General features: G+C 39.0%; 1 protein-coding gene across 8 annotated transcripts in view; it reads right to left on the bottom strand.

Annotated features, from left to right (window-relative positions):
• The window catches only part of MGA (MAX dimerization protein MGA), an 87,174-nt gene that overhangs the window by 59,837 nt on the left and 8,647 nt on the right, over nucleotides 1-18,690 (bottom strand). For all 8 annotated transcript variants that reach the window (XM_076004263.1, XM_076004264.1, XM_076004265.1 and 5 more), the window contains exons 2-3: nucleotides 15,702-16,826; nucleotides 365-1,313 (exon numbers count right to left, since the gene is read on the bottom strand). In XM_076004263.1, coding sequence (XP_075860378.1) covers nucleotides 365-1,313; nucleotides 15,702-16,759 — 2,007 coding nt within the window. In that variant the 5' untranslated portion in view covers nucleotides 16,760-16,826. The remainder of the gene's footprint in view (nucleotides 1-364; nucleotides 1,314-15,701; nucleotides 16,827-18,690) is intronic.

Below are 18,690 nucleotides of genomic sequence, written 5' to 3'. Positions count from 1 at the left end.
AAGGTGAAAAGGTTGGGGTATCCCTAAAGTTAGTAAACTAGTCATGTATTTTTATGCTTTTTTAAAGTCCATAATCACGAAAAATTCCAATAAGACTCAAAGATTTAAAAAAATCCAGCTAAACAGTAGAAATTAACTGAGATTTAGTAGACAAAATTTTTAAAGTCTATTCAAATGCAATATCTTAAGTGATATCTATTAACTAAACCAAACATTTTGCAGGCACTTCCCCCCAGCACACACACAACACATACCCCCTGGCAAATAGATGCATTCACAAAACTAGATTCTCATTCAGTTTTCAGCCAGTATACAACTCAAGAATAACTAATTAGCCTTAAAATGCTGGAAATTACAATCTTACCTTAGATTCAAAGGAAACAAAGAGAACACCATCCACATCTTCCAGATCAGGCTTTACATCTGGAAACGTACTTCCAGGGCCTACAGGGGTGTTCTTTGTAGCAGTTAGAGACTTTCCTGTGTTTTTAGGTGGTCGCCCTGCCTTAGAAAGTTTCAGTTTCCGTGGTCTTCCTCTTTTTCCAGGGACATTTGAAGGGGCATTCTGACTAACACTCACAGCCTTTGGTGCCACTGCAATCTTTAGCATAGTTGTTCTCTTTCTGCCCAAGTCCTCTTTTTCTGAAAGTGAGTCCCCAGTTGAATCTTTTGAACTGTCAAGTATTCTTTCAGTGCTAATGCTGTCAGATATATCAGGATATTTCCACGGAGTCTCTTTAAGTAAGGGATATTTTTGTACCACTCTGAGATCTGGTGAATGTCTTCCAAGACCATTTTCTGATTCCTTGCCTAAGCAGAAGCCAGTCTCACTGGAATTTTCAATGTATGTAGGCAAATATTCTAATTCTGCCAACATAGAAGATTTATCCTTTCGAGATGCGGAAAGCATGTTATCAGGCAGCTCAGAAATCTTCACTGTGCTTTTGGTGACAGCACAAGGCTCCAGATAGACTACTGGCATCTTTCCACTGTCTAATTTGAACATTTTCGCTTTCGCAACACCTGATGGACTGCTTGGTAGCCAATTAGAAGACAGATGGTCAGCTTCTAGGTTATCAACTTTATTGTGTCTCTTTAGTTGTTTCTCTAGTATGGGATCGTCATCGCTGTTTGAGTATACATCTGTCTCTTCATCTGTCTCTTCCTGTTTCACAGTGACCCCTTCTGGGCACTCACCAATTTCATAGTCATAATCATCCAGAGGTTCCTCTTTAATGACAACATTGAAGCTTCCATTTGGGTCTAATGGTGAGACTATACGGGAACCATCTTCAAAATTGTTGGCAACAAGACTGGAGAGACAGGGAATGACGGATAAAAAATATAAAACTATCCATAAACAAGATTCGATGAGGAAAAAAAAAAAGATTTTTAGAAACCATAGCCAGGCACAGTGGCTCACACCTGTAATCCTAGCACTCTGGGAGGCCACAGCAAGAGGATCACTCAAGCTCAGGAATTCGAGACCAGTCTGAGCAAGAGCAAGACTCCATCTCTACAAAAAGTAGAAAAAATTAGGCAGGCATGATGGCATGAGCCTATAGTCCCAGCTACTCAGGAGGCTCTGGCAGTAAAATTGCTTGAGTTTGAGGTTGCAGTGAGCTATAACGAAGCCACTGTACTCTAGCCAGGCCGACAGAGTGAGACTCTGTCTTGAAAAAAAGAAAAAGAAAAAATAATTAAAAAAAAAGAAACCAATAACACATCAGGTTTCATGAGCCATTCCTCAAAAGCAATTGTATTTATAACCTACCTAACAAGATTCTTGAAAGCAGTTAGTTTATCAACATAACACTTTTATATTTTGTCAAATTTTCTCAAAAATGGCTGGGAGTGGTGGTTCACACCTGTAATCCTAGCACTCTGGGAGGCTTAGGCCGGTGGATCACTCAAGGTCAGGAGTTGGTAACCAGTCTGAGCAAGAGAGAGACCCCCATCTCTACTAAAAATAGAAAAAAATTGGCCAACTAACAATATATAGAAAAAATTAGCCAGGCATGGTGGCACATGCCTGTAGTTCCAGCTACTCGGGAGGCTGAGGCAGAAGGATTGCTTGAGCCCAGGAGTTTGAGGTTGCTGTGAACTAAGCTGACTCCACAGCACTCTAGCCCGAGCAACAGAGTGAGACTCTGTCTCAAAAAAATTGAAATTAAAAAAAAATTTTTTTTCACAAAAATATACAAAATATCATGAAATCAAAATGCAGTCTACATTATAAGACTGTTTATTTTAGGCATTTTTCCAATAAACTCACAATTTTGAAAGTCAGCTAGCACTGACCCAAAATCAAACTGTGAAAATCCATACACTGATTAACAACTCAGTAAAGCAAATATATTTCCATCACAACTAAGAATTTCAATAAACAGAAAAGGGCTTTAAAACTTCCAGCTCATTTTTTACTTTGTGTTTGAGATAAAATTCATGTAACATAAAACCTAACATCTTAACCAATTTAAAGTACACAATTCAGGCTGGGCGTGGTTAATCCTAGCACTCTGGGAGGCCGAGGTAGGCAGATGGCTCAAGGTCAGCCTGAGCAAGAGGAGACCCCCATCTTTGCTATAAATAGGAAGAAATTAATTGGCCAACTAAAAAACATATAGAAAAAATTAGCCGGTCATGGTGGCACATGCCTGTGGTCCCAGCTACTCGGGAGGCTGAGGCAGTAGGATTGCTTGAGCCCAAGAGTTTGAGGTTGCTGTGAGCTAGGCTGATGTCACGGCACTCCAGCATGGGCAACAGAGTGAGACTCTGTCTCAAAAAAAATAAAGTACATAATTCAGTGATTTTTAGTATATTCATAATATTGTTGCCTAATAATTTTTTAACTTTAAAATCGAAAAACTCAGGGGCCGGGCGCGGTGGCTCACGCCTGTAATCCTAGCACTCTGGGAGGCCGAGGCGGGCGGATTGCTCAAGGTCAGGAGTTCAAAACCAGCCTGAGCGAGACCCCGTCTCTACCATAAAAATAGAAAGAAATTAATTGGCCAACTAATATATATATATAAAAATCAGCCGGGCATGGTGGCGAATGCCTGCAGTCCCAGTTACTCGGGAGGCTGAGGCAGGAGGATCGCTTGAGCCCAGGAGTTTGAGGTTGCTGTGAGCTAGGCTGACGCCACGGCACTCACTCTAGCCTAGGCAACAAAGCGAGACTCTGTCTCAAAAAAAAAAAAAAAAAAATCGAAAAACTCACTCTGAACGTAAAGAATCCACCACTATTCTTCCAAATAAAAGGCTGAAGGCAGTTGACCCACATATATTGTATATAATTCATTAAACAAAACATTATACACATCTAGTTTTCCCCTCTTCCTAATTAGCCATTGATAGCATAAAAAACCATACCAATGTAACTTGAGGATATGGTAGGACTAAAGAATTAGGTTAATTATCCAAGATTCCACATAAAGTAACACAGCTGGAATTAAAATTCTTAGAAATTCCAAAACTTTTAATCTCTGCACCTCTAATTTTTTCCCAAAAAATATCCACACAAGTCAGCATATTAACAACAAAGAAAAGCAGGATGAAAACTGCTTTGAGAAAAACTATACAAAAACCCACAATACATATTAACTAACAAATACTATATACCAAAATAGGATTGTAGACTTTTTTTTTCATTTCAAAGTCTATCACTGAAAATAGCATTTGTGTAACTGAAATATTTTGATCAGTCACTTTTTAAAAAGTTAAGTAGGTAAGTTTCTATTAGTAATGTAAAATAGCTCATAGCAGACCAAACTTCCTCCATTTAGAACTAGAAAAGCTAGGCATCAAAGTTTATTCCCCCAGAATATATTTTTAAATCTATTTGAAGACATCAAAAAGCCAGGAAAGCAGTGATGACTTGGGGGGCCAGAACATAAACAAGGACAATCTATTTAGATACCAAATAATTTAGGCACTGTTATTATACATCCACTACCATTATTAGTGAAGTTATCTTCCTAAAATATTGAACTATATTAATTTTACTTTCCTGTTCAAAAGCATTTCAAAGGTTTCTGAAACTAAAGAAAAAAGTATAAATATCCTGGGGTGCTTTTCAAAGCTCAATATAATCTATCCTCAGCCCTTCCAGCCACACCTTTAAACCTGTGTTATACTCTAGGATCCAACCACACATACAACTTTATTTTCATGTCTCAGTCCAATAAAATACATTTCTAACACCAATCCATCATTAATGAAGCACCGATTCTTTTTCACTACTTGCTAGCCCAATTAAAGTCACCGTCTTTATAAAACTTTTATCTCAAATATACACAAGCAACCATTACATGAATTTGTAGTTACTTGTTCCTCCTCCAATTTACTTAAGATCTTAACCTTACTCAAAAATCCCTCAATGGTGGACTTTGAACTCCAGTTAGAACGTGGAAGATCACAAAAGACCATCACTTCTGCCCTAACAATGAGAAAACACTAAATTATTTTTAAAAACCACTGAAAACCTCTGGACGTAAATAAGTCTAAATGAACTGAATTCCAGAAGGAACAGCCTTTTCTGGGTGACCAGAGATTGCTACTGCTTTCAATCCTGAGTAGCACTTGGCACTGCCTGAAGCTAAAGTGAGAAGAGAAAAAAGCAGCTATAGTCAGAGGATCTTTGTGGAAACACAGAGAAACCAGCCAAACTTTCAATGCCTAAGCATAGGTATACTAGAATCTGGAGGAACCCAAACTTAAAACTAGTCTTCTGGCCAGAGAAGATGGTTCATGCCTGTAATCCCACACTTTGAGAGGCTGAGGCAGGAGGACAGCTTGAGGTCAGGAGTTCAAGACCAGCTTGGGCAACATGGCAAGATATCCTATCTTTTTTTTTTTTTTTAAAACTAGTCCTCCCTACCACCCAATTATGACTTCTGTAGAATAAGCAGTAATGTTGCAGGAAGCTTAGCCTAAAAAGAAAGAACCTGTAGTCTCCCAGTGCTTAGGTGGCAAGGTTGCCAGAAATAGGAGCCCAATCACACTCGTAACATAGCTGAAATCAGAGTGAGCTGAAATTTACTGAAGTGGTAATAAGCCATTTGAAATCACCTAGACTGAAGAAGAGAGAAAAATAGTGTCAGAGATCTGTGGGACAACATCAAATAAGGTAATGTACTAGTAACTGTACTTCCGAGGGAGGGAGGGAGGGAGGGAGGGAGGGGGGGGGAGAGAGAGAGAGGAAAGAAAGAGAGAAAGAGAGAGAGAGAGAGAGAGAGAGAGAGAGAGAGAGAGAGAGAGAGAGAGAGAGAGAGAGAGAGAGAGAGAGAGAGAGAATTCTATTTACAGTAGCATCAACAATAAAAAAATATTTAGGAATAAATTTAACCAAAGAAGTGTAAGACTCGCACATGGAAAACTATAAAACACAGTTGAAACAAATTAAAGATCTAAATAAATGGAAAAATATCCCGTGTTTATGGACTAGAAGACTTAGTATTGTTTGGGGGGGGGGGGTGTTTGTTTGAGACAAAGTCTCGCTCTGTCTCTCCACCTACAGTGCTGTGGCGTCAGCCTAGCTCACAGCAACCTCAAACTCCTAGGCTCAAGTGATCCTCCTGCCTCAGTTAGTATTTTTTATCTTCAGTATAGACAGGTCTCACTCTTACTCAGTCTGGCCTCAAACTCCTGAGCTCAAGCCATCCTCCCACCTCAGCCTCCCAGAGTGCTAGGATTACAGGGGTGAGCCACACACACCCACACACTCTTAACATTGTTAACATAGCAATAATCTCTAAATGGTCTATAGATTCAATGAAATTCCTACCCAAATCACACCTGGTATTTTCTGTAAAAATTGACAAGCTGATCCCAAAATTCACGTGAAAACGCAAGGGACCCACCAAAACAATCTTTTTTGTTTTTGCTGTTTAAAAGAGACAGCATCTCACTCTGTCACCCCGTCTGGAGTCAGTGGCACAATCATAGCTCACTGAAGCCCTGAACTCCTGGGCTCAAGTGACCATCTTTCAGCCTCTCAAGTAGCAGACATCACACCTGCCTAATTTTTTTTAACATCTTTTTTAGGGATAGGGTCTCACTATGTTGCCCAGTCTGGTCTCAAAACCCAGGACTCAAGAAATCCTACCACCTCAGCCTCCCATGTTGCTGGGATTACAGGTGTGAGCCATCACACTCAGCTCAAAACCACCTTGTACAAAGTTATTAGAGGACTCACACTTCCCAACTTGAACGTATTACAAAAATACAGTAAAATTTAACTGATAATCCTTTATACAACATTACATCCAACAACAATACTTGTATCCTTTAAGTATACATGAAGTATCACTCACAACAGACCACATGCTAGATAATAAAACAAACCCTTGATAATTTCCCAAGGTTTTAAGTCATGTTTTTCACAACAAGAAATCAAACTACAAATGAGTAGCAAACATCAATACAACATATCAAAATCTGCAGAATGGGCCGGACACGGTGGCTCACGCCTGTAATCCTAGCACTCTGGGAGGCCGAGACGGGTGTATTGCTCGAGGTCAGGAGTTCGAGACCAGCCTGAGCAAGAGCGAGACCCCGTCTCTACTATAAATAGAAAGAAATTAATTGGCCAACTAATACATATAGAAAGAAATCAGCCAGGCATGGTGGCGCATGCCTGTAGTCCCAGCTACTCGGGAGGCTGAGGCAGGAGGCTGAGGCAGGAGGACTGCTTGAGCCCAGGAGTTTGAGGTTGCTGTGAGCTAGACTGATGCCACGGCACTCACTCTAGCCTGGACAACAAATCGAGACTCTGTCTCAAAAACAAAAAACAGGCCGGGCGCGGTGGCTCACGCCTGTAATCCTAGCTCTCTGGGAGGCCGAGGCGGGCGGATTGCTCGAGGTCGGGAGTTCGAAACCAGCCTAAGCAAGAGCGAGACCCCGTCTCTACTATAAATAGAAAGAAACTAATTGGCCAACTAATATATATAGAAAAAATTAGCCGGGCATGGTGGCTCATGCCTGTAGTCCCAGCTACTTGGGAGGCTGAGGCAGAAGGATTGCTTGAGCCCAGGAGTTTGAGGTTGCTGTGAGCTAGGCTGACGCCACGGCACTCACTCTAGCCTAGGCAACAAAGCGAGACTCTGTCTCAAAAAAAAAAAAAAAAAAAAACAAAATCTGCAGAATGCATCTAAAGTGGTGCTCAAAGACAAATTTATAGATTTAAATATACACATTAAAGGTCTAAAATCAATGATCTAAGTCAGGAATTGATAAATACTTCTGTCAAGGGCTAAATTTTAAGCTTTGCAGTCCATACAGTCTCTGTTGGCAATTACTCAACTCTGGTACTATAGCACAAAAGAAGCCATAGACAATATATAACACATACGCATGGCTGTGTTCCAACAAATAGATATTGAAATTTGAATTCTATACAATATTCACATGTCATAAAATACTATTCTTCTGTTTTCCCGATTTAAAAATGTAAAAACCATTCTTAGCTTGCAAGGCAAGAAAAAAGGTGGTAGGACAGATTTGGTCTGCAGGTCTTAGTCTGCCCACCCCTGATCTAAGACAGACAAATTAAACCAAAGGAAAAGTTGAAGGAAGGAGATAAACAAGAGAGGAAAATCAATGAAAAACAACAGAGAAGTACAATTCATAATCTGAAAGCTATCCAAAAAGAACACTCTGTAGGTTTCCTGATGAATTCTATAACACATAATGAAAAAATACCAGTCCTGCACACACCCAGAAAATACAGAGATTGGAACGCTTTGGCAACTTGTTTTATGAGGGAAGCACAACCCTCATACCAACACATCAGAAATAAAACTACAAACAAATATCCCTGATGAATTTAGATGCAAGAATCCTCAATAAAACATTAGCAAGTACAGTCCTACATTCCCTCAGAATACATAAGCAGGGCCCAGTGTGGTGGCTCATGCCTGTAATCCTAGCACTCTGGGAGGCTAAGGCGGGAGGATTGCTCAAGGTCAGGAGTTTGAAACCAGCCTGAGCAAGACTCCGTCTCTACTAAAAATAGAAAGAATTGGCCAACTAAAAATATATAGAAAAAATTAACCGGACATGGTGCTGCATGCCTGTAGTCCCAGCTACTCAGGAGGCTGAGGCAGTAGGATCGCTTGAGCCCAGGAGTTTGAGGTTGCTGTGAGCTAGGCTGACGCCATGGCACTCACTCTAGCCTGGGCAACAAAGTGAGACTCTGTCTCAAAAAAAGAAAAAAAGAAACAAATTAATTGGCCAACTAAAAATGTATAGAAAACAAATTAGCTGGGCATGGTGGCACATGCCTGTAGTCCCAGCTACTCGGGAGGCTGAGGCAGAAGGACAGCTTGAGCCCAGGAGTTTGAGGTTGCTGTGAATTAGGCTGATGCCACGGCACTCTAGCCTGGGCAACAGAGTGAGACTCTGTCTCAAAAAAAAAAAAAAAGAATTCTGCAATATTAAAAAAGATGATGTTATGACCAGGGAGTATTTAGCCCAAGAGTGCAAGAAGCCTGGCATAAAAGCATTCCTCCTCCCCACTAATCAATCAATGTTAATCACCATATTAACAAAACAAAGGAGGCGAAACTGGACCTCTCAATGGATATAAGAAAAAATCATTTCATACGGTTCAGTACTCACCCTTAACAACTTTCAGGAAATTGGGGAATACAAGCAAAGTTTCTCAATGTGATAAAGGACATTACAAAAAAACAGAAAAAACTACACCCAATGTCATAATATCCAATAAGAAATATTGAATAAATAATTTTCTCTAGGATCAAGAAACATTAATGACCACACACCTGTAGTCCCAGCTACCTGGGAGAGTGAGGCAGGAGAATCATTTGAGCCCAGGAGTTTGAGGGTGCTACAACTGTGCCACTGCACTCTAGCTTGAGCAACAAACAGATGTTGTATATTTAAAAAAAAAAAAAAAAAAGAGGGGGGGTCAAGGAATGCTAGAGCACCTGGATATCTGTATGAAAAAATATGAACCTTGATCCTTCATACCATATACAAATTAATTCAAAATGGATCAGACTTCAATGTCAAAGCTAAAACAACTTTCTCCTTTCTAAAATTTCACTTAACTGGTCAAAATAGCTCTATTATCAGTTTGGGTTTTTTTTAACAGCTTTACTGTATAAGTTACATAACATAAAAGCCATCCTTTTTAATTGTCAACTATTTTTATCAATTTATAGTTACACAGTCATTACCACAATCGAGTTTCCCTTTACCTATTTTTGTTTCTTTGTTTTTGAGAAAGGGTCTTGCTCTCCCAGGTTAGAGTACAGTGTCGTCATCACATCATAAATAGCTCACTGCAACCTCAAATTCTTGGGCTCAAGTTGACCCGCCGACTCACCCTCCATAGTAGCTGGGACTACAGGTATTCAACACCCTCCAGCTAATTTTTCTGTTTTCTGTAGAGATGAGGTCTACTCTTGCTCAGGCTGCTCTCCAATGACTGGCCTCAAGGGACCCTCCCTCGTCTGCCTCCCCAAAGTGCTAGGATTGATTACAAGGAAAGCACCATGCTCGCCCAGCCCCCTTCATCTGTTTTTAAAGGCTGAGCAAACAAGACTAAAGAAAAGCCTTGAGCCAATCAATTTCCATCATTGAGCCCTCAATGTTCCCTTTTCAATTATCTCAATTCTTATGTATATTGCCAGCAAACACTCTATATCATAAAGTAATTTAAAATTCACCCCATGATAGTTTTCTCATTAGCTTCACATTTCAAAACATAATTTCCAAAATGTAGAAAAAAATCTTTATTTTTCTTTTCATTTAGCACATGACCTGCATGTTTTTTACAGTAGCAGAGAACCTCATGAAGCTGGATCTTGGCTACTACAGCAATAACTGCTTTCACATCTTCCTGCCTGGAATTAAACTTAAATTAGAAACACTCTCAGAAAGGATTCTTCTATCTTCCAACAAAAACTTTATACATAATGCATGAAATTTTGTTTTGGTGGAAGAATTTTACAAACAATTCTTACGTTTCATTCTTCCAAGAAGTCTCCTCTATCCAAACAAATTAGGTGAAAGGATACCTAAGCAAAAGTATGGACAACACCAATGGATTATAGACATCAGTTAATTTAAAGCAAACAATTACTTTTTGCTTGGTAGTATGTAAACAGTGCAACAAATAACCCTATATACTAATATGTGACAATACCAGCTACTCTGAAACATATTAAGAAAGCTTTAAGTGCTACTGATCAACTCAGTCAACATTTACTGAATGCCCAGTAATGACAGACATTTTGTTGGGCACAGGGATTACCAAAATAAATAAAGCACAGTCCCTATACTCAAGGAATTTATAAGATGGTGCAGGAGTCAGACAAGTAAACAATGCAATGTAGTTTAATAGATGCCATGATAAAGATGTATTTATGAGAGAGATACCTCAAGGGAGAAAAAAAAGATATATACAGGTACTAAAAGATCACATTAAAAGAACCCAATCAGGCCGGGCGCTGTGGCTCACGCCTGTAATCCTAGCTCTTGGGAGGCCGAGGCGGGCGGATTGCTCAAGGTCAGGAGTTCAAAACCAGCCTGAGCAAGAGTGAGACCCCGTCTCTACTATAAATAGAAAGAAATTAATTGGCCAACTGATATATATATAAAAAATTAGCCGGGCATGGTGGCGCATGCCTGTAGTCCCAGCTACCCGGGAGGCTGAGGCAGAAGGATCACTCGAGCCCAGGAGTTTGAGGTTGCTGTGAGCGAGGCTGACGCCAGGGCACTCACTCTAGCCTGGGCAACAAAGCGAGACTCTGTCTCAAAAAAAAAAAAAGAACCCAATCATAATGCCTTCCATAAAATTGATCCTTAAATTAACAGAAAAAAGAAATCCACTAGAAAAATGGAATGTAGTAGAGTACAAAAGAAAATAAGAGCTCTTGGGAATTACAATCTGATAGCTACAATAAAAACTTCAAGAGTCAAGTCAGAAGATAAATCAAGGCAATCTCTCATAAAGTAAAACAAAAAGATGGAGTTGGGCACAGGTGGCTCATGCCCACCTGCAATCCTAGCACTCTGGGATGCCAAAGCGGGGGATTGATCATTTAAGGTCAGCAGTTCAAGACCAGCCTGAGCAAGAGCAAGACCCCATCTGTATACAAAATAGAAAAATTAGTAGGGAGTGGTGGCACACACCTGTAGTTCCAGCTACTCAGGAGGCAGAGGCAGGAGGATCACTTGAGCCCAAGAGTTTTGAGGTTGCAGTGAGCTATGGTAACACCACTGCACTCAAGCTGGGGCAACAGAGAGAGACTTGTCTCAAAAACAAAAACACCCAATGTCAAGATGACAGAAAATAAAACTTAAGAATCGAGAATCAATTCAGCAGATGCAATATTCAGCTAAAAGGAGTTTCAAAAGGAACAGAAAAATGGAAGTAAAAAATATCAGAAAAATCATGCTAAACATTTCCCTGGAACCAAAGAACATGAATTTCTTGAATAAAAAAAATAAACACAATGATGAGAACAATCACAACAAGGTTTATCACTGTGAAATTTCATATTACAAGGGATCAGCAAAAAAATCCTATGATTGCCGGGCACCATGGCTCACACCTGTAAGCCTAGCACTCTGGGAAGTGGAGGCGGGCAGATAGTTTGAGCTCAGGAGTTCCAGGCCAGCCTGAGCAAGAGCAAGACCCCATCTCTACTAAACATAGAAAGAATTGGCCAACTAAAAATATATAGAAAAAATTAGCCAGGCATGGTGGCACATGCCTGTAATCCCAGCTACTCAGAAGGCTGGGGCAGAAGGATCACTTGAGCCCAGGAGTTTGAGGTTGCTGTGAGCTAGGCTGACACCACAACACTAGCCCGGGCAACAAGAGTGAGACTCTGTCTCAAAAAAAATAAAAAAAACAACCCTATGATCTTTCAAAAAGGGGAGGGTTACATACAAATGACCAGGAAAAAAATGGCATTAAACTTCTTAATAGGCTGGGCATGGTGGCTCACCCCTGTAATCCTAGCACTCTGAGAGGCTGAGGTGGGAGAATGGCTCAAGGTCAGGAATTCAAGACCAGCCTGAGCAAGAGTGAGACCCCATCTCTACTAAAAATAGAAATTAATTAGCTAATTAAAAATATATAGAAAAATTAGCCGGGCATGGTGGCGCATGCCTGTAGTCCCAGCTACTTCGGAGGCTGAGACAGAAGGATAGCTTGAGCCCAGGAATTTGAGGTTGCTGTGAATTAGGCTGATACTACGGCACTCTAGCCTGGACAACAGAGTGAGACTCTGTCTCAAAAAAAAAAAAAAAAAAACAACTTCTTAACAGCAAACTGGAAGACAACACATTTTTAGCATACAACTCAATGCCCAACCAAGTAATTTTATAAAGTGTGAGGGGTAGAATAAAGCCATTTACCAACATATAAGAAGAAAATTAGGAGTGGAAAGAGGTGAAGCAGGAAACTACTATTTTTTATAATAAGTAGTTTTATTCAACAGTTTAAAATTCTATGCTCCACAGATATTTACTAAGGAAATCACTGAAAGATGAACTTCACACACACCACCACAAACCAAGAAAGACAGCTTTCAGTGCAGGAAACAGGAAAACCTACATGAGAAGAGTAAATGTGAAATTAGCAGGACAACAGCAAAGGGAAATCCCAAAATGGGAGTTGGTAGAGGACTAAAGAATAATCAGTTCATATTGGCAAAGGACGATAAAAGACTCCCAAAGGAAGTATCTAGACAAGAAAAAATAAATTTACTTTTAATAGATGAATGTTTATATTGTGTGTGTGTGTATGAATAAACTGAAAGCTTTTACTGAAGAATTTGGGGAGAATTAGCACCAGTATACAAAAAACTATGAATACTTTTAAAAAGCAATAATTACCACAAAACAGTTATAAAAGAAAATGTATTCACAGTATACTATTTGGCTCAGCAATATAGAATATTTGCAACACAGCATAAAAAATGGATACTTATTTGGCCAGGCGCAGTGGTTCACGCCTGTAATCCTAGCACTCTGGGAGGCTGCGGCAGGAGGATTGCTTGAGCTCAGGAGTTGGAGACCAGCCTGAGCAAGAGCCAGACCCCGTCTCTGCTATAAATAGAAAGAAATTAGCCAAACAACTAAAAATAGAAAACAATTAGCTGGGCATGATGGCACATGCCTGTAGTTTCAGCTACTCGGGAGGCTAAGGCAGAAGGATCGCTTGAGCCCAGGAGTGTGAGGTTGCTGTGAGCTAGGCTGAAGCCTCGGCACTCTAGCCAGGGCAACACAGTGAGACTGTGTCAGAAAAAAAGAAGCTACCCGTGTCCATGAACAGATAAATGGGTAAAAGACAAGGCCAAAGAGATCAGCAAGTGTCCTTTAAGTGCAATGGGAAGCCACAAGAATTGTTAAGAGGGGAGTGACATAATTTGATTCACAATTTTCAAAGATCATTCATGGGCTATAGGGAAAAAAGAAAAGCAGCTTGCAAACCAGTTACATGTCATGCAGTAGGACTGGTGTTTTGGACTACAATACCAGCAGCAAAGATGGTACAAAAATTACAATAGTAGACTCATACACTATGGATAGGGATATAAATAGCTATAACCTTTTAGTATATAATTTACCAATTAATCAAAACTTAAAATCCGTGTACCCTTTGACCTAGGCAATTCCATTCCTAAGATTTGATCACTATATTTGCAAAGTGTATAAGAAAATGTACATAGGGAATTTCACTAAAGCATTATTTCTAATAGCTAAAAAACTGAAACAATCAATCTCAAAGTCCATCAACAAAGGACTAAATCCATCTTATGGACACCAATGTGACCCTTTAAAAATGCCTGACATAGGATGTACAATGTTGAGAAAGCAGGATTCTACACTGAAGAAAACCTATTTTTGCAAAACTATTCATATATGTCTAATTTTGACCACTTGTAAATTAATTCTTTTTTTTTCCTGTTAAGCCAGAGTGCTTCTCTCTATAAATAATGTCATTCTCACTTACTTGTGTTGTCAAGTGCTTCCTTGGAGGAAAAATACATGCTCCAGAAATCCTAGGTGCAACCATGGCAGTGTGTAATCAACCAACTGAATGGAAAAATATGGGAAAACTATGCCACACATGGAAAGCTAAATGATCTGTGAATCTTTAGGATGGAATTATATAGAATGTAAGATCCAAGATGCAGGAATTTGTTTTGTATGGTGCCTAGAAAGGTACCTGAAACTAGAAGGTGTTCAGTCCTATTTGGTGGAATGGCTAAATAAAGGAGAACAGAAATCTTCAAGTGTTATAATTTTTTTCCAAATGTTTGAAGGACAGGCAGTAAAAGAGGGTATGAATTAATTCCACCCTCTGCAACTACAACTTTTTTTAAAAAGAAGAGAGTAAAGATACCAAAAAAGGGAGGGCAAAGATATAAATTTCAACTTACAGGAAATAAGCAGTAATTCATTAAAGTAATTAGCTGCCTCAAAAGATAGTAAGACAAGAACAGCTAATAGGAACTCTCATACACTGTTGGTGTTAGTGTAAAATGGTATAATCCTTGTGAAAAATTCTGGCAGTATCTTCTAAAATTAAAAGTATGCCTACTATATGACTCAGTAATTCTACTCCTAGATGTATAACAAAGAGAAATTAGTGCATATGTCCATAGAAAGAAGTACAAGAATGTTCAGAGTAGCTTTATTCATAACAGTAAAAAACTATAAAATGATCCAAATGTCCATAAAAGGAGAATGATTTAACAGGAGAATAGTTTGTGGAGGGAGGCAAAAATAATGTAGAGGTTTCTACTTTGAATGACTATGATAAGTTAATACAAAAGAAAGGCAGGTTTTAAGGTTTAAAAAAAATTCAGCTGGAGTTAGCTACAACAATGAACATTGTAGGTAAAATTCTGGGAGTTTTATTTTGACCTAGAGGTCTGGAACTAAGAAAACAGACAAATACGAGCTAAAGATATTATTAGATTTAAAAATAATCAATGTTACGTAGGAGAAGAGGTCAAAGTCATAGATAAGACTACAAGATATAACCATTATTTAATAAATAGCTGAATATATTACAAGGAATCAGTGAGGATGACTGAAAGGAAAAATCAAGAGTTAGGAGAATCATGTGAATGGTATGATAGAAGCCAAGGAAGAAAAAACAAGAGTTTAAAGTAGGAGAAAATGGTCAAACAATAGCAAATGGAGCAAACAAAGCCTGAATAAAGATCAATGCATTCACCAATTAAGAATCCACTGGTACAAAAAAAAAAAAAAAAAAAAAACAATCCACTGGTACATTAGCAAAAAAGAAAGTAAAAAAAATTTGCCAATCTCCAATTTAAGGGTTTAAAAAACTTATATATTTATATAATTTTATTTATTCATTTTCCATTTTCTCTTAAATCCCTGAAATATAAGATGATCCTAGAACCAATCCCCCACAGATCCCAGGAACATTTTAAATATAAATGAATAGAAGATTCCCATTCTGATAAGTTATCCAACTTGCCTACAATTATGGATCCTGAACCCAATTGATATCCATTACAGAAAAATGATGTCACTTCACAGAATGTAAAAGTAGTTGTGACGTATTTTATAGCAGCTTATGTTTATCCATATCTATCATATTTCACAGAACCAATGTGTTAAATCCAAAACCTGGCCCCTCTCAATCTTCCTTTTATCTCTCAGAACATGTAACTATTACCTACCTTTCAGAAACCTCTTGCTTCAATTGAGGAACTTCAAGTGCTGAATCATTATCCATGAAACCAAGAAAGTCTCGTTTTATATTAAGAGAAGTCTTCTCCAAACCCTTGCCAAATGTTTCATGACCCCTTGATACAGGATCCAAATCACCTGGCTGTATCTCTAACCCCTCACCGTCTATAAGGCGGACTCGATGACCAGGAGAACTGGGAACACTATTCCCTTCTTGATCAGAGCTATTCTTTTGTTTTCCATCTCTCTGGGGCTTACTATTCAGCCCATCATCCCGAAAGCCTTTTGCAAATGGATTGTAATCTATTTTCAACTGGGTAATCTGAATATTCTGATAAGCTGTTACTGCAAAGAATTCAGTCTGTGGGAAGGTGAAAGTGTGGACACCAGGGCCATTTAACTGTATCACTTCTGTAGCCTTTTCTGCAGGCACCAAATGAAGTCTTGGCAAGTAGCGATGCATAGAGTGCAAGATGATATGCCCTTCTTGGTCCAGTGTATTGTTGGTAAGTTTGAGTTTATAGAAAGATACTGGTTGATGCATCCAATAATGACCAGTAGAAGGAGATTCTGGATGAATAAAAACCCTCCCCAAAACATGAGGCTCAGCCTTCCCACTGGGTTCCCACCAACGACCATTCCACTTGTAACGATGGTTATCCACAGGAGATATATCCATCACAAGGATATACTTCAAATTGGAATCTAAACCTGTTATCCAATAACGACAGTAAGGAAACATACGTCTTCCTTGCTTGGTCAGAATCATCTCTGTGCTTCGATGATAGAACTCATTCCACATACTATTGTTATCGAGGGTGACAGTGATTCCTCCCAGAGTACAATCAGCTGGAAGGCAAATCTTCCCTTTAGATTTTCCTGGTGATGACACACTACTTGCCAAAGCACAGGCATCACGATTAGTAACCAAAATTCCTTGATCAGTTTTGCCATTTCCTGGCTGTTTTAAGATAACAAAGAAGGTGGGTGCTGCTCCTGCCACTGTCCCACCATCTTGATTAGCCAATATAATCTGTTTCTCCTCCATGATTCCAGTGGGGAATTCAGCAGTAAGATAACTGTAGTCACCACATAGTCACAATGGCCTTCCCATTCTGAAAAAACAAAAACAAAAACTAAACAAAAAAAATCAAGTGAATATTTTGCAAACAAAAATACAAAAATTATTACATCATCCCTGAAAATATTCTTAAATTTGTCTCAGATTTTCCTTCCTCCCTCCCTCCCTCCTTCCTTCTTTCCTTTCTTGAGACAGTGTTTTGCACTGTCGCCCAGGCTACAGTGTAATGGCGTTATCACAGCAGTAATTCCTAGGCTCAAGCAACCCTACTTCACCCTCCCACATAGCTGGGACTACAGGTGCACATTACCATGCAGGGCTAATTCTATGTTTTGTAGAGATAGGGTCTCGCTCTTGCTCAGGTGGGTCTCAAACTCCTGGGCTCAAGCAATTGTCCTGTCTCAGCCTCCCAAAGTGCTAGGATTACAGGCATGAGCCACCATATCCAGCTTCTGCTCTTCTTTCAATCACTATAAGAATATTGATTTTGGAATATCTGAGCATTTTCTAAAAGTCCAGTTTAATATATTTATTTAAATTACTCTTAGGCCTCCAGTAATTCACTATAAATACTATAATCTCACACAAAATGAAACAAAAGTATATATTCACTTCAGAATAACTATTTCAAAGTATACCAACTTAAGGAAATAAATTGAAAGGTTATGCATTTTAAAAGGATCCCAACACTTTATGATTAATTTGCCAGAAGATTCCTTGACACAGCAAGTTATCCAGTGATGAAGAGATAGGGGGAAAGGGGGAAGGGGGAGGAAGGGGGAGGAGGGGAGGGGAAGGGGGAGGGAAGGGGGAGGGGAAGGAGAAGGAGAAGGGAAGAAAGGAAAGAAGGAAGGGAATGGGGGCAAAGGGGAAAGGGGGAAGGGGAAGGAAAGGAAAGAAATTTCCCTTTTTGTTCCAAAGAGCTCACATACAGAATTAGCTCTTTACATGGTACTGACATGGTTTCATAACTAAGTAAAAGCTATCTTAATTTGCTAGTACATACATTTAAAGAAGCCATGACAAATCACTGGAATGTACCAGTGATTTTTTTAAAAATCACTTATTTAATATATTGACAAAATTCCAGATGGATCTAATATTTAATTTTTTTAATTTTTAAAGAAATCCTGAAAAAAGCTTTTTGATAAGACATAAAACCTAGGCCAGGCACGGTGGCTCATGCCTGTAATCCTAGCACTTTGGCAGGGGATTGCTCAAAGTCAGGAGTTCAAGACCAGCCTGAGCAAGAGTGAGACCCATTAGCTGAACAACTAAAAATATATAGAAAAAATTAGCCAGGCATGGTGGTACATGCCTGTAGTCCTAGCTACTCGGGAGGCTGAGGCAGGATTGCTTGCGCCCAGGAGTTTGAGGTTGCTGTAAGCTAGACTAAAGCCATGGCACTCTAGTCCAGGCAACAGAGCAAGACTCTGTCTCAAAAAAGAAACAAACAAAAAAAAAAACAAAAGACATGAAACCTACAACCAATATGACAAAAAATTTTTGATAAACATTATGTGATTTTTAAAAATCTGGCAAAAAAAATTTAAGCAAAATTAAAAATCAAATGACAAACCAAGAAAAATTAATTGTAACTTATAAAGAACTCTTTTCCCTAATATTAAAAGGATTCTACAAATCAACCAAATACCAAATAGAAAAATGTACAAATGGTAGGAAGCAGAAATGGCTATAAAAATATACAGAGTTTCAGAATAAATGAAATTTTTTTTTTATTTTAATAGATTTAGGGAGTTACCAGTTGAATTCTGTTACATATACATAATTGTACAGTGGTGGCGTCTGGGCTTTTGTTGTATCCATCACCCAAGTAGTGTACATTGTACCCCTTAAGTAATTTTTCACCCCTTACCCACTTCCAGCTCCCCTCCTTG

The sequence above is a fragment of the Microcebus murinus genome, chromosome 6, assembly GCF_040939455.1.
Source record: "Microcebus murinus isolate Inina chromosome 6, M.murinus_Inina_mat1.0, whole genome shotgun sequence".
NCBI classification, from domain to species: Eukaryota; Metazoa; Chordata; class Mammalia; order Primates; family Cheirogaleidae; genus Microcebus; species Microcebus murinus.
The sequence above is the reverse complement of the archived record's forward strand: the minus strand, read 5'-3'. Positions and strand labels throughout refer to the sequence as shown.